Raw genomic sequence first — 26,198 nt, forward strand, 5'->3', positions numbered from 1 at the left:
CATACATGCTTACATCTTAAGAGCTAACTACAAAATGGCAGTCAGGCTCACATGTGCTTAGTATTTATACACTTGTGCAAGCCCCTACAAAGCTTCTTAAAAGCTGTACACACACACACACACACACACACACACACACACACACACACACACACACACACACACACACACACACACACACTACAGATAGCATCACCAAACTAGTCAACAAACCCCCATCCAAAACCATTGAAACCCACAGCAATACGCTGTCATAAACTCAATTCACAACAATCTCACCATACAGCCCTCAGTCTACAATAACAGCACCCCAACAATCCCAAACTTCTCCCTAACACCCATGCCCACATCCTAGTACTCAAGTTATTAAACAAACTAAAACCTTTCTCTTTATCTGCTGACAGCCTCCCCTCCGAATACCTAAAATGATGTGCCAAAGCAATAGCTTATCCTGTCAGTATTCTGATAAACAGATCTATTACAGGGTCTATAACCCCACAAATGTGGAAAAAATCCATTCAAACACCATTACACAAAGAAGAAACCATAAATGACTTAATGAACTATCACCCCATTTTCATTCTCTCTCCATTATCTAAAATATTGGAAAAATTAGTACAAAGTCATCTAATAAAAAACCTCTTTGACAACACTCTCCTTGCCCCTACTCAACATGGTTTTCAATTTGCACACAGTACAATAACAGCACATTTGTCCTTAACTGATGCTGTGTACAAGGCATTGGACACTGTTCTACTAACATTTGTACTTCTACAAGACCTATCCAAAGCATTCCACACAGTATCACACACAAAAACTAATCTAGCGACTTGCAGATCTAGGATGCTCTCAACATACCCTTATCTGGTTCTCTAATCATCTGAATAACAGGACAGCAATCAGTGAAATGGCAAAGTAAACATTCAGGATACATAATCAATAAATCTGGTGTCCCTCAAGGGTTTATTCTGGGACCTTTGCTATTTAATTTGCTCATAAACGATCTTCATTGTCTCTCTTCAAAGTTCAATCATCCAATATGCTGATGATTCTACTATTATATCCTCCTCCAACAACTTCTCTGACCTCTAAAAGATAACACAAAAAGTCTTTACAAACATAGAAACTTGGCTAAATGATGCACAACTTCTTTTAAACCACCAAAAATCTAAACTATTAATGTTTTTATGTAAACCAGCACCACAACACCTTAAAATTTACTCCCACAACATGACGAGAATTGAAGTAGTGAAGTCAGTAAAATTATTAGGCATCAATATTGATGATAAACTGTCCTTTGAGCAACATATATTAAACACAATAAAAATAACACACTTCAAACTAGGAAAAGTCTATAGACAGAAATCATACATGGATAAACCCACAAAAATAAAGCTGGTAAACACCCCCTTACTCCCATCCCTTCTCTACGGTTTACCCATTTTTACTAACATGCATACACCCCTAAGTAAAAGTCAACAATCCACGAAAGGACAAGAAAACCGACTAATAACAAGTAAAGCAGACCGCGGTAACACAGCATCCAAAATGTATTAAATCCTTGAGCACTTTCGTCATCAAAATAAAATATAAAACCACAAATCAAATTTATATAGTGAAACTGACATCACATGCTAGGCTTACCTAACCAATCACATTAAAAGCTAATAACATCTACCAAGCTAAAGTTAACCTGTTCATTCCTGGCATAAATTATGCTAACCATGAATACAGAATATATATAAATTACACATATATATATATATATATATATATATATATATATATATATATATATATATATATATATATATATCCACACATAATCAACATGACTTAAACATCAATGTGTAACATTTGCAAATACATACATTCTCAATACCTGTATAAAAACATTATTATGATATTAAAAAACTATAACAAGAAGTTGTCTTTCCATCTCAGTATACTACTCAAAGAGACATGTTCATTTAAACCAGGGTGTACTGTAGCATTAGTATGCAGGATCCATTGTAGTTCTAGATATTCTAGACAATCTGCTTCAGGTCCCCCCTTAGGACCCAAATCACAATGATCAATAATACAAAACTTAAAACATGATCCTTGTTCTCCAAAATGTGTTTGCACAGGGCATTATTTAAATCCATTTTTCTGATTTTATAATAAGTGTTGGCATATTCTTTCTTTCATGGCCCTTTTTGTTTTTCCTGTATAAAAACTCTCACATAATTGACACGTAGCGATGTATACCACCAATTTGGAAAAACAATATAGTTTACTTGGAATATTGAGTCTATATAACACCTAATATTTACATTATTACATACCAAAATATTATTGCATTGAACACAAGCTCCACACTTAGACATTTTCCCCTTTTCATTTTTTTAATGGATTTAAGGAAATCACTCAAGGGTTTAATAAATTTTGGATACTGTGTTACCGTGGTCTACTTCACTTGTTATACATCCCTAAGTAACAAACTACAATCATGCTACTATAAAATAGCAAAATTCGCCACTGGACTATCATACCAAACTCACCACTGTCAAGCTAGTAATGACTTAAAATGGCTTGAACTCACCAATTTCCTTCAATACACCCAACTAACACTAGCCCATAAACTAATACACAACACAGATAATTGCCCTTCTGTTCATTCTATCCTACAATTCTACACCCCCACCAGAAATCTTTGTTTCAGTAACAAACAACTCTTAAATATCTTCAAACCAAATAAAAGGCCTGGACAATGCCTGTACTCACACACTCTGCATCTAAACTATGGAACCCCCACCCCCCATCACGCAAATGACTTCCTTAAAAACCTTTAAGCTCACTCTAAAAAAATAATTTCCTTAACAAACCAATATGTCCCTGTCTACAAAAACACAAATGACCTTAAGTTATGTTTAACACATCAAAGTATTATGTCATCTATCAATGCCAATAAAATATTTCCCTGTGAATATGATTTTATTTATACTTGACTCTCATGATCTCATTATCAAGCTATAATGGCTCATAGTAACATACAACATATTTTTGTTAATCAGAAGGTGTAATGCTAGCCCTGTCTTGACTAAGTAAATCTCTAAATTACTTGTTTGTTAATCCTCAAAACAATCATATATGTCATAGTAATGTATAAAAACTTTACACTTGATGTACTTTTAATATTTGACAACATGTTTGTAAACTTTGGATGTTACTGTACATATTACACTGTCTTGTATACTTCTTGTATTTGTAAATGGAGATTTCCCTCTGGGCTTCCAATGAAAATGGGTTTTTGTCCCAGTGGACTTTCCTGGTCAACAAATTTCAATAAACAAATAAAATAATATAAAGTCTAACAATAAAAACAAACAAGTCGCAATTTATATAGACACCTCAGTGATGTCGCTGTGCAATCCAATAAAAGATCATTTTCCATATCAAAATTAAAGCAAAAAAAACAAATTATTCAAATAGAGGAGGTTGGCATATTAGAAAAATTCAACAGAGTAATACATCTGACGTCATCAATAGTTATGTCACCTAATGCTGAAAACCTAGAAGAGGTCTGATAATGATCACAAACATGACTATTTCAAAGAGACGCTTCATGTACAAATAACACTATTCCTTAAATAAATGGTGCAGACATGATCAATAAAGTATACTTGAGATCAGACTGACACACCCTTAATCTCTATCTAAACATAAGAAATACCACAGCCTGAAAATTACAAATATCTAATTTCCAGAGATACCTATGGATGAAAATTTCCAAAACATAGTCCAACAAGTTTTCAAGGGTATTGAAAATGTAGAGTCTTCAGTAATGATATTAAAGTATTTAGAAATACACAAAGTGCAAGGCACAGACCTGAGAAAAGAATTTCAGAATATGAGAGACATCTGAATCCTACAGCAGTTCTGTAAGTTTAGTTTCTGGGAGAAAGACACACACACAAACACACACGCACACACACAAACACACACGCACACACACAAACACACACGCACACACACACACACACACGCATACACACACACACACACACACACACACACACACACACACACACACACACACACACACACACACACACACACACACACACAAACTAAGAAGGCTGGAGCTATAAAAATGCATCCACATAATATAATCAAAGACATCAGAAATCTTTTGCATGGAGCAAATTACAGTTCAGGATTTTTAATTTTTTTTTTCTGCCAAGACAGACTCAGACATCTAAGCAAAAAAGAAAACCCTAACTATGAGCTATGAATCATGATAAACCACTACTAAAACTGTATAATTGTGTAGTTTCTGATCATCTTATAACAATCTGAACCTGATGATGACCATAACACAGTCTGATCCTGCTAACCATATTGTAGTCTGATTCTGCTGATGGCCATATCATAATCTGATCCTAATGATGACCATATCATAGTCTGGTCCTGCTGAAGAAACCTTGGTTGCTGTAGATGCAAGTCCAGCTGGATTATGAACTACTTTCACTTAGAAAAACAGTGGCAACTTTAAACCCATGCCATCTGCCAGTAGGTCACTCAACAATGTGTAAAAACATTACTCACTAATAGAAAAAAGAAGCACCAATGAAGAAGACAAGTTTGGAGTTGTAAGTACTCTCATCCATATCTTTAATGGCACAAGATCACACTTACCAAAATCATAAACTAGTAAAAGACATTTGCTACAACCTTAAACCACTTCAACAGAAAGACTAAGCCTAGTAGTTCAGTCCTGTGATTTTTTTTTTATGTTGTTTAAAATAAGACAGGAAAATATAGTATATTTCATGGCATAACACCAAATTATCTATGAGAAATTGACAAGCAATGATTCCAAAGTGACAAAGAAATATATTATTTTATTCCGATCAATGCAGTCTCAGAACTCTTACCTTACAATAGACACGAGCATAACCACATAATGAAAAAATCAATACTGCAGCAAGAACTGGGTCAGTCAAATGTGTGGCATAAATGTAATGGCATGCAGAAGGCTTCTCTCTTGAAGAAATATGCTAAAAACAAGCATCATATTATTTATCTAAACAGGAGCCAGAATGACCATATCTCACTCGCAACAAGCTGAGGGTGTACAGCTTGTTCAGGAGTCCACTAAGGAATACTAAAAATAAAGACCGTAGTGAAAGGGAGTAGTTTGTTTTCAGACATTGCTAAGAATATAAATACAATAGTTCACAGCAATATGATATGCTAAGCAAATCTTCAGACAAAAACAGGTGTACTCAAACAAACATCAGTGTTTCCAATACTGCCACAGACAATACTTTGCTCTAATTTCCATGGCCCTACTGGTGAACAGTGATGAATTATAAACAGATGCTATCCAGTTATACAAATATAATATTTCCTTGTCACTCTGGAATCTTTTCTTGTCAATTTCAGTTAACTCCATACCTGTGAGCACTGATATCCCTGTAACTGACAAAGTATTTTCATTTGTATGGAATATCTGATGTTAGGTGCTAATAATAGCAATGTAATGTACAGCAGTGTGCCTTTAGCCAAATGCATGGGTTTCAAACAATGAAGACAACTATTTTTATGACCACAAACTAATGACATACTGAAAGGTCCCACATTAGAAAAAGCCATAAGAACTGGACAAAACAACTAGATACCCTGGAAACAATATATATAAACTTCTTTTCTGAGAGGGAGTATAGGCAGCACCATAGAATACCACAGGAGTTTCCTGCGCAAAGCCTGTCAAACACAAAACTCCAAAATGATGACTCAGTCATTTACCCATACAAAGAGTTGTATTGTTGATATGAAGTCATGAATCTATGAATAATTAAAAAATAAAGGAGTATGCCAACAGGAAAAGATTCTATACTGAACATAATTCTGAAGTGGGAGATTATCTACTGACTAAGCAATATTTGTCCACAAAAAACACTATTTTGCTACAGAACTTATTCTGTAACTGACAATCACATATTTGCTGATTAGTAAAATGGAAATAAATGACCATGTATATTGTTCAGTTTTTAAAAAGTTTGATATGAACAGTTACAAAAATATAGACTTTGAATCTACACAAGAGTCTAGTTGTACAATTCAAATAATTCTATATCCTGATGTACAACAGGATAATTCTATATCCTGATGTACATCTAGCATAAGCCTTCTTACTTAAAAGACTGTTACATATTACTAAATACAGCAGTTTAGAATGCCTATCATAAGTAGTTCAAATGCTTACCTTTCATGAAATGCTTCATCCCATATGTCTGAAATACCATCTACAGTTATTTTATATAAATTCCAGTGAGAAGTTGCAAAGAAAATACTTTCAAAATACATCAGGAATAATTTACAGTTTTAGAACAACTGTATAACCTATAAAGGTCACTTTTTGCTTTTCAAAAATTACAACATATAAAGTAAAATCAGTCCAAAAAAAAAACAAATGCACAGCTGGGATGAAGTTGTCATACCAGTACACAAAAAATAGAACCAGGATAAAAACTGAGTGACAACACAGCTAAGTAAAATAAACCAAAAAGCTTTTTATTATAACTTAGTAAGTGCTTTCGTTTTGTCCTCAACACTTCATCAGACTTTAAAAATACACAAGTTAACACTCACTATTTAAAATCCAAGTCACAAATCAGAGACTGATTTAAATTATGACATCATAACAAGCTGTCCAATCAGCAATAGAAACTCTGACAGCAAATTAGACAGGACATTATCTGTCAATATGTACTAAAAAATAAATAATATATAATTTCTAGTAAGGCTTAAATATATATAAACAACTGCTTATCTACTGGTCACCTAGTTAAATATACAAGTCCAAAAACCATTAAATATAGTTCTATGAGACTCCGAAAAGAAAAAAATAAGATCAATTGATTGCCAGGATTACATGATAAAATGACTGAATGAGCATTTAAAGTCTTGTCTATGCTTGCTTAATTAAGCTCTCTACGTAAAGAACATTATCTATCCTATCTGTTGCATTTAGAATTGCTAGATGTTTTCAACAGTCAAACTACTTAAGCATAGCACAAAATTGCAGTGAAATGTAAAAATTCCTAAATGCATGCCATAAAGACCAGTTAAAACAAACTGCTATCACAACAACATAAGTGAATCATCTCTCTAACAATTGTAGATGAAACAATGAAGAATAAATACCTAGGTGCCTGCATTCAAGTAGATGAGCTATAGCAGTTGATAAAACCAAAAATGTTCAGTATAAAACAGTTGATAAAAACAAAAAGTTCAATATGAAACATTACTTCACAGTAAACATCTTATCAGGTGTGGTATTATAATCATAATCATAATGGGCACAGCCCATGTATACACATGAAGTTTAAAAGCTATAAAAATACAAGCTAACTAATGTTACTAAGAAACATCAACCATTATTCAAGTGTTATATGTAGAAATGAGTATGTCTGCTTACAAACGTAAGGTCTTAAAACCAAAAGGAGCACTACTCAGTCAGTAAAATTAAAATGAAAGTACCTTACCTGATAAAAACATCCAAAGAAATGTACTAATTGAGTTATAATCCCACAGAAACAGGCCAGTGAAGGTGTATAGATCCTAAAAAGTGGCAAAAGAGTGCAAACAAACCTGAAGTTGCTCATGAACCATCCTCTATATACATGGAGTCAATCAAAGGAGCCTCTGCAAAAGAAGGGTGTTACAACCTATCATTCCCTTTAGCTGGAGTCAAATAGCCAATCAATGGAGTTAAAGGTAATTCTATGAGGGAGGTGGAAAGATAAATAAATAAAAATAATAAAACTGAGAAGATAATGGATCATTCGGTTACATTCTACATATAACACTCGAATAATGGTTAATGTTTCTTAGTAACATTAATTATGTGTATTTTTAAAGTCTGATGAAGCATTGAGGACAATGCAAAGGTGCTTACTATGTTATAATAAAATTGTTTTGGTTTATTTTACTTAGCTGTGTTTGTTGTCACTCAGTTTTTATCCTAGTTATATAAAGTAAAATGTATTAAAGTAAAGGAGTTATGAATTCCTTATTAGAAGGATGTGGATTTTATTTATCATTTTTCATTAAAATAGATAGCAAATGAAGTTTTCCCTGAATACCCACAAATATGTCCAGCCCAGTTTGAAGTATTGCAGTTGGCTGGAACACCCATTAATGTTCAACAGAGATCAATGTGAGGCTTCCTGGGTTTATTCCTCAACCTCTGATGTCCACAGCCTGGAAAAAAAGTTTAACTAGAGCCCATGACACCTCTGTGATGGGCTAGCAACAAACAGATAGGATGCTGATTGGTTTCCATGATTCAGATTACAAATTGCTGTTAGTTTCTGTAGCCAGGAAATCTAAAGTTCATAGGTAGGTACTAGGCTATCGGCCCAAGGGCCTACGTAAGCCTAGCCAACAAGGTTCCCTGGCTTACGCCACCCAAGAAAGTTATTTTCTTGTGCCACTGTTGAGCAGAGACACAGAAGTGATCCCAGGGTGTATTTCCTATTTCCCATCCACTCATCAAGATTTTTCTTGAAGAGTGCTAATGAAGAACTTTGCTTGACATAGATGGGTAGCCTGTTCCAGAGTATGGGATGTCTATAGGACAGAAATCTATCCCTCCAGCATGTCCTGTTTATTGTGGTGACAAGGTTTAGGTCCCTAGAGCATGTAGCTCGGAGGGATTGGGATTTCTTTAGGTGTAGCATGTCCAACAGCTTTGGGTTTGACACAGCTTTATATGTTAGGCAGAGATCACCTCGGAGTAGGCGATATGCTACAGAGTAAAGCTGGAGTTTTTTGAGGCAGTCAGTGTAGGGCATTTGTTTGAGGCCAGTAATCCTCTTTGTGAGGTACTTCTGTGGCCTTTCCAGCTGCTGCAGATGTCGTGTGAGGTACATTCCTAAAGGGGCATTGTACTCTATAATGGGTCTAATGAGTGTCGAGTAGAGGGGAACAATGACCTCTTTTTTCCTGGATGAGAACCCTTTTATGATGAGGTGTGCCACGTGGAAGGACTTACTGATTACTGTGGCGATGTGACTATCAAAGGAGAGACTACTGTCCACCTGGGTCCCAAGGTCTCTTATCACACATTCGGTGTTAAGTAGATTGCTGCCTATGTAGTAGTTCATGAGTACAGAGTTTTTACCAAAGGGGATGACACTGCACTTTTTGGCATTGGGCTTAAGGCCATGGCTCTGACACCAGGCATCTGTCTCAGCGAGGCCCTTCTGTAGGATGTCCACATCATTTGGGGACTTGACTATGGCTCCTAGTTTGCAGTCATCTGCGAACTTCATTAGCCAGAGGCCTTCTGTGTTAGCCTGTACTTCAGAGAAGTAGATAAACAGGAGAGGTCCCAGGACGGAACCTTGTGGTACTCCACTTGTCACTGCTTTGAGGTCAGATTTGGAGTCTGCAACTTTTACAGTGGGGGTTCTGTCAGTGAGCTAGTTGGCAACCCATCTTGTGACATAGGGATTTATAACTAGTTTAGTGAGTATAGCTATAATTCCAGAATGGGCGATGGTGTTGAAAGCCTTGGCGAGGTCAAGATAGGCTGTGTGAACCACCTTACCCTCATCTACAGCTTTGGTGACTGCCTCAAAGAGGTTGATCAGGTTCAGGAGGCATGATCTGAGTTCAGTCTTCTCAGTCCATTAATATTAATACCGGCTTTACATGTATGGCTTCGACTGGTGCAACTATGTGCTCATGCATCCTATGATTAAATGAGTTTCACTGAATAAAACCAGAAGATTTTAATGTAGAACATGGAGACATACTGAAAGCAAACTGAGAGCTGTATTTCAATAGTAACTATGTAATCATCTAGAAAATGCATGGCAGAAAATGACAACTTATGCACTTCATTGTTTAATTATTCTTTTTACTCTTCAACAGTTGTTACTCTGTGCAAATATTTTCATGCTATTTTACCACATTTAAAGTGCCAGTCCTAGACCATATATTTTAAGTTTGGGTGACAGACTCCAATTCAGTATGACTTAGTTCAACTTCTTACCTCCAGAATCAGGGACAAAGTCAAGAATAATCAGTGACAAAAGCTCCAGATCAGCTACACTTTTTGAATATTGGTACTATTCAAATGACAATCATTACTGACTGTAATCCACTGTTTTCTCAAACAAAATCATATGTTTTAGGACATATAGAGTAAAAAACATGAGCCACCAACAGAGATGTACCTGAATATCAGGAACAGTAGCTAATGAATCATCCAGGTGCTGGTCACATTTAATAGTCCAAATATTACAAACAGGTTGTCATGAGCTGGAAAATGAAGAGATTACTAGAACCCACTGAGTACATTTGAATAATAAAAAAATAAATGCAAAACAGATAAGAAGATCAGATTCTAGATGACTGTCACTAGAGTTGTAAATCAAACAACTACCTGCCTTCTCTTCAGTGGGTAACAATTTTTTTTAAGTGCAGCTTTCCTATGTAGTGGTCATTTTTATTTACAATCCCCATCAGTTAGCTACAACTCAGGTTTGCAGTTCACAGGCAAAAGTGAACAGAATCTATCAATATTCAGAATATTAATAGGGTGTTCTGCATGAGTGCTAATGCTAAATACTGATAGAGTACATACACACACGCATATATATCATTCAAAAAATTTCATATAATTTAAATGTTTCAGTTGTCAATACAAACTGTACCAAAGACCAGTGTTTCACCAGTAAATTCCAAAGCATAGAAATTGCCATGTTGTAGGTGGATTGGATACTCTAAATTGGCCCTAGGCGTGAGTGCGTGCATTTGTGTGCCTTCTGTGAACGATTGGGCGCTGGGCTGGCAACTCAATACCGTAAAACTCCACTGCCAATCATGAGCAAACAGGTGATCTGCTGTGGGGAACCCTAACCGGGAAAAAACAAAAGAAGAAGAAGAGAAGAAATTGCTCTTTCCTTACCAAATCCTAAAACAGAGAAATGTCCCTTTGCTTACCAGCATTAACATCAACGGTGAGAGGACTGAAGGTGACTGATAATATCTGTGTTTAAAATAACATGTTCTGTGTAAAATGAACAGCCTGTGAACATGCAAAAAAGTCATGTATTGCAGAAAGCCATTTAAAACTGTTTTGTGCAGATGTAAAAACCGTGATAAAGTAGTAATAAAAAAAAAAAAAGCTTTGTGCTACTTTTTTCAATATCACAACAAGTTTAGAAGGAAACAAAAAAAGTAAGTCTAGTAAAAGATGAAGCTAGTAATTGACCCACTAGTTTTAAAGATTCACAGGCTGTCCAACCAAATATTGCATCACCACAGTGAAGAACAAACTGATATAAGCAGACAGCAATGAAGCTACTGGGGTGAGAATAAGTACGAGAAAGAAGAACACTGCTCATTAAGAAAGTGGGAGGCTGATGCCGTGAAAGAAAAAGAAGACAGAGTGTTAAGAAAAGAAAGAAGAAATTACTGCAAAAAAACTTCAGCCACAAGCATGCTAACAGATGAAAGTGACCAATCCTTTTCGTGAGGTATACTTTGGTCAAGTCAGTCATGCAAGCATCAGCTGCACTTGAGGTTTTTGATAATTCACTGTTGGAGTGTTTTCACAACTCTGACGGCATGCTTATGTCAGCTGTTGTATAAGACTGAATGAAGAAAGGTTAACATTTAAACCCAGCCAAAGTATGTTGCACTATATTTTACTAATTACCACTTAAAATATAGTCGTGTCTAGATTTCTGACTCAGGAAGATGGTGACCAAGAAATGTAAACATAAAAATAAATTCCACAGGTGTTATGACCATCCAAGTATTCCACAACACACTCTGACACCCTTATCCTTTTCCATGAGTGAGTGAGAATGATTGTGGATGGCCACCCACAGGCTGTGCCTGCAAAACTGGGGCAATGAAGCTACATGATTAACCAGACTCAAGATGATGTCATTAAACCATGAAATAATAATGACAGAGTAAACAGTGTCCCTAATTTGTGGTCAAATATATGTATTCAAAGAAATGGTCCTGTTTCAAGTTGTTATGATAAAGGCAGAAGAAAATATTTATTTTTGTTTAGTAACACAACAATACAAGTGACCTAATCATCTGTTCAGCTTTGGAAATACAAGTTCACATACCAGAATGAAGTACATGGTTAGTGATATTTCAGAATAAGCAGAATGAAAATTAGAAGCAAAAGTACAATATATAGGATATGTGTTCTGGAATACAGTATAGGATATGTGTTCTGGAATACAGTATAGGATATGTGTTCTGGAATACAGTTTAGGATATGTGTTCTGGAATACAGTATAGAATATGTGTTCTGGAATACAGTTTAGGATATGTGTTCCGGAATACAGTTTAGATAGCAGAGATTCCATGAAACATAAACGTAAAAAAATAATACAGGTTATACCAAAAACAGGCCAGAAAGACACGATTCATATTTTACAATGCTTGAAAATGTTCTCATTTCAAGCTTTATACCACTGATATTTATATACCGACATCTGACATTTTTATTTTATATTTTTTTCCAGTTTTCAAGTTTACATTTAAATATGATCGGGGTGAATTCTGTTTTACATGGATAAGGACCCTATTTCATAGTGCAGGAATCCTTTGGGACACATACCTGTCTCTCCATCTTGTTCTCTTTATGTCACAAGTGAAGGTCAGATTTCTGGATCTACTGTTTCTGGTGCTGTTTGTTTTGCACATGTGCAACAGATCCATCAGGGGGCATTGTATTCAATGATAGGTCAAATAAAGGCTGAGTAGAGTGGTACTGTAACTTCCTTGGACCTGGATGCCATACCCTTACCTATAAACTGGGCAACACAGAATGATTTTCTTACTATCTTAGCGATGTGTCATTATAATGCATGTTTTGGCATTGAATTTTAGGCCATGGCTTTGGCACCAGTCATTTGTCTGTGTTAAATCCACTTGCAAGACATTAGTATCTTTGGGGGGAATCTATAATTGCTCCCAATTTACAGTCATCTGTGAACTTGGTGAGCCAGAGGCCTTGAATGTTATCCTTGACTTCCGAGAAGTAGATGCCAAACAGGAGCGGGACCAGCATGGAGCCCTGGAGTACTTAGCTGGTGGCCGATCTCTTGAAAGAGGTGGTCTCAATTATCCTGACTTCTTGGGTCCTGTCTGTGATCCAGCCAGCATATGTATGGATTTCTACCTAGTTCAGAGAGCTTGTCAACAATGTTTAAGTGGGGTATTATACTGAATGCTTTAGCCAGGTCAAGCTACGGAGTATGCCTGTTTTACCCTTGTCCATTGCCTTGGTGGCCCTCTCAAAGAAGTCTACCAGGTTAAGTAGGCATGACCTTCTCTTCACAAAGCCAAACTGGGTTGGGCCCAGTGTCTGTAAGTTGCCAATATCCTTGTTTATAATTTCCATGATAATTCATTTCATGGCTTTGCATACTAGGCTTGTAAGACTAAATGGTCTTTAGTTCTCTGGGCTGATTGATGGTCCACCCTTGTGGAGGGGAATGGCTATTGCAATCCTTCATTCACCTGGAATGTAGCATGTTTCAAGGCTTTAGCTGAAAAGTGCCTCAAGTGATCATGATGGGTCATGTTTTAGGCCATTCAGGAGGCAGCTGTAGATGTTGTCAGGACCCATGGAGGTGGTGTTCTTGGCTTTATTGAGTGTTGTCAGCACCTGGTCCCTGCTGATAGCTGGGGAAAGTATGTTGAAGGAGATTTCACCTGGTGAAACTGCGGGGAGTGGGGGCTGAAATTTGAGCTAAAATTATCAGCCAGTAGATTTGCTATGTCACTGTGATCAGTGAAGGTGGTAATGTTCAACACCAGTTCACCACACTGCTGCATGTTACCTCTAAGGCTGTCGACATAGCTGAATAAGGCCTTGTGATTTGTCCTTAGCCTTTGAGGCTATCCTGACCTCATAGTTGGCCTTGTTGGACTTATACCTCTAGTTTCTTCTGATTTTGGCCAAGAGTTCTCTTCTTCTTTTATTATATACCTTGTTTAGGTGAAGATTCCACCAGTGGGGTTTGTTTTAGTGTTCGTTTTAGGCATATTTCTAATAGGTATTGCAGCCTCTATGCAGTTATTCAAGTTTGTAGTGGGACTCTGTGAATAAGTCTTTATAAGCAGCGGTGGTCTTGGGGTTAGGGAGTGCCTTGAATTTTGACAAACTGTCACTTAATAGGATGTAGTTTGTCTTTGAATGGTCCTAACTGTTACTGGTTTAGCTGGATTTTCCAGATATTTTTTTTTTACATCAAATGACACAGCTTTGTGATCTGACTTCACAAATGAGGACGTGAAACATGGGGGTGCAATGCTCTCCCTCTTTGCTGAGTACCAGATCAAATATGTTTGATCCTCTGGTTGAAGCATCCACTATCTGTTCCAGAGTGTTTGTGTTAATAAAGTCCAGGTAGCATTGTGCCTGTCAGTTTGAAGCAGTGTACATTCCCCAGTGTATAAGAGAGGTAGTTAATGTCACCTATGATCAGGGTGTTTGGTTAGTTGGTGAGCACCTCTAATAGGCTTAGGTAAGAGTTATGAGCCTCTAGGAGTATCGAAGGTGACATATCTATCCTTAACATGGCGAGGGACCTTATCTATGGTGACTTGTGTGGATTCTAATTATGCATGGTATCTACAGATTTAAAGATTAACATCATTAAACAAATATGGTGATTATGATGCCTGGGGTCCCCATGCAGGACAGAAAAAGGAAAACAAAAAAGTAATATGGACAGGACATAAAATTATTCAAGCCTCTTTCCACTGCCAGCCATCTAGTATTTGGTATGCATAATCAGTGCAGTAACTGCCTCGTACTCACTGAAAATGAACTCCTGATTAACTCAGTAAATTCCATTGTGAAATGTATAAATACTTAGCAAATTTGGAACAGGCCCCTTTCCACTGCCAGCCCTCTAGTATTTGGTATGCAAAATCAGGGCAGTAACTGCCTTGTACTCACTGAAAATGAACTCCTGATTAACTCAGTAAATTCCATTGCGAGATGTATAAATACTTAGCAAATTTGGAGACATCTCACTCTCTTTTGGTTCTTGACACACAGCGAGTATCACATCATCAGAGCCTACCCTCGTACAAAGGCAACACCCTCAAGCAGCCAACACAAAAATAGAACTCTTAAGGTTTGCTATCCATATAAGCCTCTCAAGCATATCTACTGCATGCACCACTACAGCAACAAATCATAAAACAAAAAACAGCCCCCAAATCTATTACTCATAAACTAGCTTCCAGTAAAACAGTTTTAGTAATTGGTGACTCTGCTGTTAAATATACAGATACCACATTAACCAGGCTGGATAAGGTCAGGGTCACAGTCTGCTGCCTTTTAGGAACTAGGATTGCTGACATAACAAGGGCCCTCATTACCCTTTTCCCACACAAATATGACTATGTTATGATAATAGTCCATGTGAGAGTAAGCAACCTGATGCACAAAACCCTGAGAAACATGTAGAAGGACCTGCTGGAACTTGCTATTCAAGTGTCAGACAAGGGTAAGACTCTGGTTCTGAGTGGAATTCATCCCTTTGCTGAGAATGATACCTAAATATATATGGAAAAGATAACTGAGTTGAACTATTGGCTAAATAGCTGGTGTCATTCTAGAGGGATTCGGTATATATCAACCTGGGATGAGACGATCAACAGCGCAACTTGGTTTGTGAAGGCTGACTTGCATCTCTCATTCAAAGTTTTTGAATGATAGATAAAAATCTTTGCTGCCCACATAGTGCATTTCTAGGCTTGGTACATATAAATGAGCATCCTTAACAAACAAATCAAAACACAAACTGGACAACATCTAGGTGGCCCTTCTGAATGACAGGAGTCTTAAAAACAAGCTGCCTGAACTCAAGGCACTTCTGCATCTATAATTTGTCAATGTATGTGCAGTTGCCAAGGCATGATTCAAATGTAAGGAAAGCATTCCTCTCATGCCTGGGGTTTGGGTCTGCCATGTTGCCTTTTGGCCTATCACAAACTGCAGTGGAGTCTTGATGTTTGTCACTAACGATATCCCTTCAACACTGATACAAAGAAACGCCAGTAGGGAATTCTTAGAATTGCAGCGTACCTTGGGCAAATTTAACATCTAAGTTCTTACTTATAACCTATTGCTGATCTCCCTACATGTCCCCAGATGATCATGCACAATTACTGGTATTGATAGAAGATACTGATATATTAATAGCATCTCCATAATCCTTGATGACTTCAACTACCTCTTAATAAAGTGGAACACATACACCTCTGATGTAGAGTATACACAAAGATTTTTAGATTAGATAAACAAAAACTCCTTGGATCAAATTTTCCATGTACAGAATGTCTCTTCAGGCAGAGAAAAGGTGACCAGTGGTGCCCCCAGGGATCTGTACTTGGTCCTCTCCTGTTTGTCATTTACTTCTGCCACCTTAAAACAGAAAATAATTAGCTCTGTTTGACCATGTTTGCTGATGAGTACAATCTAAGTGCAACTGCCAAAACCACAGAAAATATATATGCCCTTCAGAATGAGCTTCCACTAATAAACATATGGTGCACAGAAACAAGGGCTGAAACTAAATGCCAAGGTATTATTCCCTTCAGTAAACAGTAAATCATTGCAACCTACAGCAATAATAACATCCCATTATTAGTCAAAACAGTGGTTAGAGATCTTTGCATCTGGAGAAATAGTTCCCTCTCGTTTGATCACTAAGTGGCAACTGCAGTCAAGAAATTTCTCTATTCCTCTCAACTAATTGTCAAAAGCATCTTTTCCAAATCCACTTAAGTGATCTTTCCTTATAATCAGCCTGCATTCAGCCCTGGTCAGACACATTACAGAATATAATGCACCCTTTGGAGTGTTCCACACTAGACACACTTAAAAAAAAAAGTCAAAAAGCCCTAGAAGATCCCAGCCAGAAAGATCTCTGATTTCAAGAACGTTAGTTATCAGGAGAAACAGAAAGTCTTGTCTCTATATACTGTGTCTTACAGAGTCCTGAGAGGTGATTTGTGCCACTAGAGATCTCATTCTCCTTGACCTCCTTTTTCTCAATCAAGTCCAATAATGCAACTAACACCAGCCAATCAAGTCCAATAATGCAGCTAACACCAGCCAATCAAGTCCAATAATGCAGCTAACACCAGCACCAGAGATCTAAACCTGCATCAACAAATATATAACTATAATGGAGTGATAGCTTCATCACCCAGCCTTCCCGGCTCTAGAAGAGGAGTCTTCTGCAAGTCAAGCAATGTGATTTCTTGAGTCATCATGGACTCGCCCATTTCAGCTACAACTCAGGCCACAAAAGCAGGGTTAAAATGCAATAATTAAGGTTATTTTATAGCAGCCAATTGCCCAGCATGTTTCTGGGAGGACATGCAAACACCACACAGAGAGTGAGCAGAGATAATATCCGTTTGTTAACCATGTAAGCACACTGGACACACACAGTCCCTTTCCAGGGGCTACCTGGGAGCAATGTCTAGTTATGTGATTTGCTGAAAGTCACATAGTAGGCAAATGAGGGCTGAGGGAATCAAACCTTGTAGCACAGGAACTACAGCTCACAACCATAGCCCTCTGCACCACCTACCAGCTCAAAAACAACTCCATATCCTTTCATTGCCAAAGTGCATGGTGTGTGTGTGTGTGGGGGGGGGGGGGGTATGTGTATGTCAATGCGTTCAGGTTTGAGTGTGCACACATCACCAACTTGTAATGGACTGCTGTCTGCCTTACATTTATTCACTGACAGGATAGGGTTTGGCTCTTGTAAATAAGATTCAGCAGTTATCAGAGAATGAATAATAAATTAACCGTGGAATGAATGTGAGAAAGGTTCATTTGGATCAGTATTCAACCCCACTTAACAATTAAAAATAAATACATTTAATAAACAAATAGAATAAACTGTCCATATCTCTCATACTGTCACTTACATCCTCATTTGGCTTCTCATTCTTCATTTCCACATCTTCCACTGCCCTCTGACTGGGTACTATGCTCATAAAATGTTGTTCAGCACCTTCTTTTCTATCTCTATGAACAGATTAAAGAACTGCATAGGATATCTTAGATGAGGTCTCCCTAACATTTATTACTATAAGAGAAAGGCTATCCTGGCAGTATTAGCCGCATCTCTTTCATACACACCACAGTTATTTGGTTGAACCTAGGATGATAAATACAAACAGGTGCTAATTTTTCTTTGTTTTCCTTAGCTTAATTCCTACGGACTTCATATTTACCTCTTAGATTATTTTTTCCTCGGGTGAGTGGTTTGTGATCTAGCACTACGTGTTTTAATATAATTATACAGCTTATATTGATCAGTACACAGTGTGGGGGATGACAAACTCTTACTTCAGTATACAGGCATTTCTGTCACTATTAGTGACAGGTAGAAAGCTTAGCTTAAATCCAACCCAACACAGAACCTGCACTGCTGACATTTATGTAACTTAAAGAGGACAAAAGATTTAGTTCACATGTAGTTACAAGTGCACTATCACTTCACCTTCAGTAACACCAGGTTCTGAAAATATCCATTCATTCAAATAAGATTCCATACATAACTGACTGTCATCCAGTTCTGCAAATAGTTCACATCAGAGCTTCAAAATGAACACTTAAAACAGTGAAGTCACATTAAATTTCAAGCTGTTCTGTTTAATGATTTGATACAGGGTGGGGGCCTTTATTATGTTGTGTCATAACTTAACAGCATGTAAATGACCAAGGGCTGAGCTGTTAATTATGTATTTGTTTATACATCAGACCACTGCCAAATGTAAGTACAACTCCAATTGTGCAGGCATTTTAGATTACGCTTCCCAGGAGGTAAGAATAATGTTTTACATTAATGACTGCTGGTATATTTGGAATGTGGAAAGGAGCCAAAAATGTCTAAAAAATCTGATATCATTCTTTTCATAAACATTAAGGCAACAGGGTGCAAGATGTTACTAAATAGAAGCCTTAACATTCTCTGCAGCTGAAGTCATAACTGTGATTTTTGTGTTGTTGTAGATAGGATTTTCCACACAAACACAAAGGTATCTCCATAAAAGACATTTCTCTAAATAGCAATCAAAATATATTGCATCTCAGCATTATGTCTTGCTGATCATAAGTGAGTGAGTTATTTGTATAGCTATCTTTTTTAATTAATATATAATAGAGTGGGCTTCACTTTTTAACCAGTGAAAAATTTGTGAACTGTAGACAGTCATAAAATGTGCATTTTATGGTGTAGTTTTATTTGTCTTCTTACTCGATTTTTTTTTTTTTTTGCTGTGAAAAAAAACAAAACAATTGAAGCCAGTCCTGTATTATTATAATCAGATATGGCATTATGCATTACAACTATATCACACATACTTAAATCTACCCAGATCTCAGCAGCACTTTGTGTACAGCCCTAAACATAATAACCTGACTGCACTATATTCTGTAGCATATTGTATAAGTATAGTCTGTAGTTATGAAGGAAGATCTGGACTCCATAAGTTAATGATTTACACATATATATTTGATACTTTTTAACAACAAAAAAAGAATAATACATAAAGTAATTGTGCACAAACATTTGTGAATCTTATCAACAAATGTAGAAAGGATTAGCAAAACAAAACAGACAGCTAGATGTCTTAGTGGGTAGTCAAACAGGAAGATACAGTAGATTACGACAGAAATAAGCACAAAGCAATAATCTTCCAAATTACCACTTGCAAGTGCAGTTTTTTTTTTTCATTTTTACTTCATGTGGCATAAGAGACAAGGTAATAATTTATGATAATCATATGAAAAGATACAATTAATATTCATCACATCTCATTCCTCATCACTTTAGGTGATCAGTAATGCAGAGTGAATGTGCTGTCAGATTTCTAATTGCTTTGTAATGGGTTTGAAACAAGGAAATAATTAAAGGCAAACAATCTGTCACTTGTCTGTTACATTAATATCTATACTGTATCTGGAAAAAGCTCATTAAAAGAATTGCTAATGAGCTACAAAAGAGTCGCTGGAGGTGGCTGTACAGTACATTTTTACACAGTTGAGGATTACTTAAATAATTCCCCTGGTAATTATCAACAAAATACACTTAATGTGGTTATAAAATTTAATAATCTAGTTTGCCATTTATTGGTGTGTGTTCTTATTCTCCGCATCCATGTCACATTACCTTCCAGGCAGCATCTTGTTAAATGCACTTACAAATGCATGCAACAAAATTATAATGCTTAACTGCCATATGAAGAAGTTTCTAAGATACAATTAAAATGAACTTTGGCATTTGGAGCTACAAAGCTGTAGCTGGCCTGAAGTGAGCTTACCTTATCTGAGGGGGATGAAATCTGGAATAAGTCAGCAGGGCTCCCAGAAATGGAAATATGAGAGGCACAATTAAATGTTGAGAGTCCACAATTAATAACTGAGATAACTCTTCAAATTGTAGAATTTTCTCTGTATGACATCTAGCTCTGAATTGACGCAGACATCCCAACCTTATAATTTGTATAGTCAAACAGGATCCTAGTTAAGCAGTAGTTGGAATATGAAATTAAAAAAATGTGAGTCATTGACTCAGATCCCCTCCCCCAATTTCATATTATTTTATCTACAACTTTCTACTACAAAGAAACAGGCAACTTTTCTTGTGCCTCAATACTGTTCCTACTTTTGTTTAAAAAATTAATCACATAATACATGAACTGCAAGACAATACAAAAGCAGCACTAAACTAATATATTCCTGCAAACAGTTTTTTTGCAATGTATATGCTAAAAAAAATCAGATATACTGCAGTTAACTATGCATTTTGATGTTAATATACTTTATATTATTTAAGCAGTTATGAAATGAATGCAACATAGAAACACTTGCATAATGTGAATAAGCATCTTTAAAAAACAAGTAAAAACAACTTCTCTGCATCTGTATAATAGCTAACAAACTGAGTATGAGATGTCTTTTTCCTCTAAATTTGCAGTTCGGAAAGGTAATCGACTGACTTTTCAAATTTTCTACCTTTACCCATCCTGAATTTTCTGCTAAAACATCTACTACTATTGTTCCATAGGTTTTTGTCTTCTGATGTTTTCTTCATATATGCCCTTTCACACTCATTGTTTCAATCATTTTCCCCATCAGTGAATCCATTTTCTTTGATGCTAAAAGGATCCCACTGCTAGAAGTCACTGAAACCCTGTTTCTATTGTCTGCTCAGAGCTTCACTATCAACTGATATTATAGTAACTTTCTGCCTTCATTTCATTGCATTTTCTCAGCTCAGCCTGATTCATGTATGATAAAACTGTTTAAAACTTTTTATGAGTGTGATGGTCATATCTATTTTGGCTTTGACATAATAGGTAACTTCTTGTGCAAAAGAAGCTTGCAAACCTCATTTCTCAAGATTTCTGAAGGCTTCGCAGCACTCCCTCTACTAGGTACCTCAGTCCCAAAGTCAGCCAGCAAAGGTCATTCCTTCATTTTCCCCTTCTATTAACTTTAGCACACAGTCCCACAAATTACTACAAAATAGGTGTTGATTGTGTTTGGCTTCTAACCTTTAAACCTTTCTTGTAAGTATTCCCCTTGTATTAACAATCTTTTTTTCTTCATCAATCATTTTTTGCTTTTTGACTTTCAACTCTAGAAAAGCATCACATTTTTTGTGAGATAGCAAGTTCCACTGTTTCTTCTGTGCAAATGTAGTTGCCTTCAAAGTTATTAAAATAACTTTTATGAAAATGATCATTTCCTGACTCATGCAAACATACCGCCATAAAGAAATCTTTACAGTAGTTAAACGAACACAGTTTTTGGCCAAAATATACCACCACTGCTACTGTTAAACTAGGTCACTGCTATACTTTTTTTTTCTAATTTACCATCATTCCTTCTTTGCAACAGTTACTGCTGTGTGCTATGTGCAAAAGAATACATGGCACAACTCTCTTTATCTCCAAAATTTAGATTGCATCCCTCCAGTACTGTCGTAGCTTGTGCCTTTAATTATTTAACCCTTCAGAAAATGTATAGCTTCCCAGTCTCTCCATGTTTAAATTGTTACATCCTCAAACACTGTTATCTGGTCCAGGTTTAACATCAGTCAGTTCCTCCTTTCCTCCTCTCTCTCTCTCTTTTCACTAATGTCATGAAAATGTAATTCTTTAATGCTATTAAGTCAGTTATTTATACTTACCAATGGCGTAGCTAGACATACTCTGTACTCTACTGAGTACAATTTTCTAGGTATTACTTAGAGACACCATGGCTTTTTAGGCCACAACTGTCTAAATTAATGTCACCAATAAGAGTTACATAAATTGAAAAAAATATATATTTAATCATTTTAGATGGAAAATGATGCAAACATTTATTAAGTGCTGGGTAGGTAACATGTCAAATGTTTAACTGCCAGATGGGTTGGAGGCAGCAATAACAGCAAATGAGTACAAAATTAAATTATTTGGCTATACCCCTGATCCTTACCATCCATTCAGTTCTCTACCAATTCTTTCTCTGACCCCAGTACTTTGTTACCCATTACCATTCCCTTTGTCACTTAACCTTTTTTCATGTATTTCCAGTTTCTGACAGCTTTTCTATAAGCTCCATGTTTTTTACTACCTTTTGTGGTTAGCACATGCTAGTTTCATATTTATGCAGAGTCCATGAGTTAGTACAGAGGAGTAAAGCAATGAGTGGTTAATAACCTGTTATCTGTGGTCGAGTTTGACTTTCTCTGCCTCAGTCTGCCTACTATGTGACTAAATAAATCACTTAAACAGTGCCCTACGGTAACTGGGAAAATTGAATTAGGATTCTCATTAGTCTCTTAAATTGCATGCCTAGTAACTACCTATAAGTATATGAACCTTTAACTAGCTTTGCAGCTACAGTAGGATTTTAAACATATTTATGTTTGGGACAGTATGCAACCTGAAGAATTTACATGGTATCTGATTCTATTAAAGGGTTCTAAGATTCCCCAAGCCACCTAAACTAATGAGGAACCTTGGGGATCTATGAGCAGATGCATAATCATTCTTGGGTATGTCATGCCAAAAATACTTAAAAAGTTTCACTTTGGAGTTGAAGAGCAATGTGAGGTCTCAGAGTAATGGCATTGCCTATTAATTTGAAGAGACAGCTGTGGAGTAGGTGTAGCTCTACATGAATGCCACAAATCTAACTACAAACATTACAAGGGTGGAAAAGCCATGCAGCTCCTGCAACACTAACAGCATACATATAGAGGTGTTCTGAGGCAAGGGATGTGTCTGGCTGTCTTGGCCAATATTCACATGCATGTGGGGTAGTGGTATTATATGAGTTATTCCATATGAGTAGTAGGGATGACTAAAATATAGTTCTGAGGATGAATTTGCACACCAGGTTGGTAGCCCAACACTACAGCATGTGAGCCATTGCATGGCAGCCCTAATACTGCATGCATGACAGAACTTTAAATACTGCATGCATGATGGAACTTTACCTGTCATGCATGAAGTATAATGGCCTTCATACAGGTGATATTGTCAGGTAAGGTACATTTTGGGATCATCTGGGGTTGTGTGGCATGCTCATCAGAGTTGGGCATTGTCATGCATAGGTAATAGGATATATAGGAAGTTTTGGAATCTCATTAGTCATGTACAGTACAGCATTCTTTATAGAGACTGGATACTCCTGCATAGTATATGGGGTGTCCTTGGTGGACTCATTCTCAATATGATGTGATACCATGGTCTAGACCCAAAAAAAGAGATTTGTGCTAGTACTGCGGAATGGTGCATACACAGTGCTACTGAGGTTCTTCAGGAATACATGAAGAGGCTTAGAATATTGATAAACTGCAAAACATACACATACATGCATGCACGCTACACACACACACACATAGATATATATATATATATATATATACACACACACATATATATGCGTGTATGTGTGTATATATATATATATATATATATATATATATATATATACACACACACACACACACACACACACACACACATATATATATATATATATATATACACACACACACATATATATATATATATATATATATATACATACAGTATACACAGTATATATACACACACATACACATTTTGCAGTGTAATACAGAAAAGGCATAGCTAAACTGTGGTCTGACATTTTATATTTTAATGAATGGTGGTGGACAGTAAAAATATTCAGAAATGAGACATTTTGATGAGAAATTATTATAATGTTTCAGTTGCTGTATGAATTACTAAGAAAATATACCTCACTTACCTTCAAGGTACAGTCTACCTCTCTTAGCTCACTCTGTGGTGTGCACCAGATTTCACATTCAGATTCTGGAAAACAAAACATGTACATTCATTTCATTATCATTTTACTTAGAATATAACTAAACTATCAACCACCATTAGGAAGAAAGATCCTGGCTTGCTAGAAAACAAACTTACCACGAGCTCAGTATTTTGAAGATGTCTGTTTCTTAAAATGTCTGGCCTACTTATTTTCTGTCATCATTGTTAAGACCCCTATTCTTCTTCTCCTCCTCTCCCTCAAAACATGCATTCTTAGTTTGTCTGTAAGCAGACTGCTGATGGGCCGTCTCTCTCACTGGAACAGTCTTATGCAACAGTATAATGCCCACAACAGGATGATTTGAACATTTTAGCTTATTCTCTGCTTATTTTAAAATGCACCTCACATTCAGTTCTTCTTAACAATTCAATGTCCTTCTTCTACCTTAACTTTTCTACATCTCTGTATCTTTCACTTAGCATCTTATTCCTATATACTATCTTTTGTGTAACTTCTAAAATCATGTGGTAGAACTAGATATTAGAAATTCAAAATGTAATAATGAGTAAATTTGCACTCTAAACACTATGTAGTATGAAATCCTATTAGACAAGCAAGCGGTATAAGGAAAACAGAGCGTTCACATCCTTGGTTGCTTTATTTTTTAATTTGAGTATACTTTATTTGTGTTGAAATAATAGTGATGTAAGCACCCTTCGTATTGTATATACATTGTATACAAGTGTTATTTTTTCCTCTTTGCTTTGCCATGGTGCATGACCAAACACTGATAAGATTACCATTCTTACTAAATTACCAATTACGTAGCTAAAATCATAACTAAAACTACTAAAAACAAACACAATCATGCTGATTATAGGCATGATTCATATATACACATTTAATTTTGCAAAGTCTCTCCCCTTAAAACTACTAACCAGGCTAAAAGACCTTTGATCATATTGCTTAATAATGAGTGTACTGATACTGCTTGCACAGATTTTAGTATGAAATTAGAGGTTTTTTTAGTATAATTAGTATTAAATTAGTGAGATTCTTTACTATAATAATTTTACTGGTTCTTGTTGATGGCAGAAGGTTTCCAGGCTATTTGCATTCTATCGAACTTTAAATACTCAGTAGCAAGTCCACCCAAACATTATTCTAAAACCTAACTCCAAGCAGTTATAGTTACCCATATCCCCAGAGCCATTCCTGTCAGTATCAAGGACCAGCACTTTCCCACAACTTCTCTAACCAGCCCAACTGAGATGGATATCTTGATTCTTGAGACAGTGTAAGAACTGTTTCCTGCTGTCTGAAGATCTATTACTCAAACAGCAAAACACAGTGTGTGACACGTACATACACAATATCAATGGAGTCAAGAATCTCACACACAGTAAACTGAAACACCAACATTTATATATAAATTTTATTCACCTATAACAATTTATTCACTTTACTCACTAGCTCACTAATGTTATGTTTTATGTGGAAGGTGCTAAGTCTTTAAGATAGCATTAACTAATGCATTCCTTATCATGTGACAGTCATATAGTATTTAAATGAGACACAGATCACCATTTTGTTCTGATGAAGTCCTGAGGTTATTCAGGACGAAAGTGCATGATAATGGAGTGTGCCACCTGTATGTACTAAACTGTATTTTTGTACACAAAAAAGGATTTACTTTACGTTCTGCTTGGATCCATTTTATTAACTGCAGAAACCTCACACGATTGCCCAGGGATGTAGTTTGCTGTTTCTACTTTCCCAAAACTTCTCTAGCCAGCCTGATTGAGATGGG

The 26,198-nt window shown here is 36.4% G+C and overlaps 1 protein-coding gene across 1 annotated transcript in view; it reads right to left on the bottom strand.

Moving 5' to 3' along the window:
• The window catches only part of LOC122791429 (doublecortin domain-containing protein 1-like), a 798,716-nt gene extending 773,444 nt beyond the window's left edge, over positions 1–25,272 (bottom strand). The window contains exons 1-2 of the mRNA XM_044059171.1: positions 25,206–25,272; positions 24,368–24,432 (exon numbers count right to left, since the gene is read on the bottom strand). Of these exons, the coding sequence (XP_043915106.1) occupies positions 24,368–24,432; positions 25,206–25,272 (132 nt within the window). The remainder of the gene's footprint in view (positions 1–24,367; positions 24,433–25,205) is intronic.
• Between the last annotated feature and the right edge of the window lie 926 nt (positions 25,273–26,198).

The sequence above is a fragment of the Protopterus annectens genome, chromosome 17.part0, assembly GCF_019279795.1.
Source record: "Protopterus annectens isolate FY-2018-M chromosome 17.part0, PAN1.0, whole genome shotgun sequence".
Taxonomy (NCBI): domain Eukaryota; kingdom Metazoa; phylum Chordata; order Ceratodontiformes; family Protopteridae; genus Protopterus; species Protopterus annectens.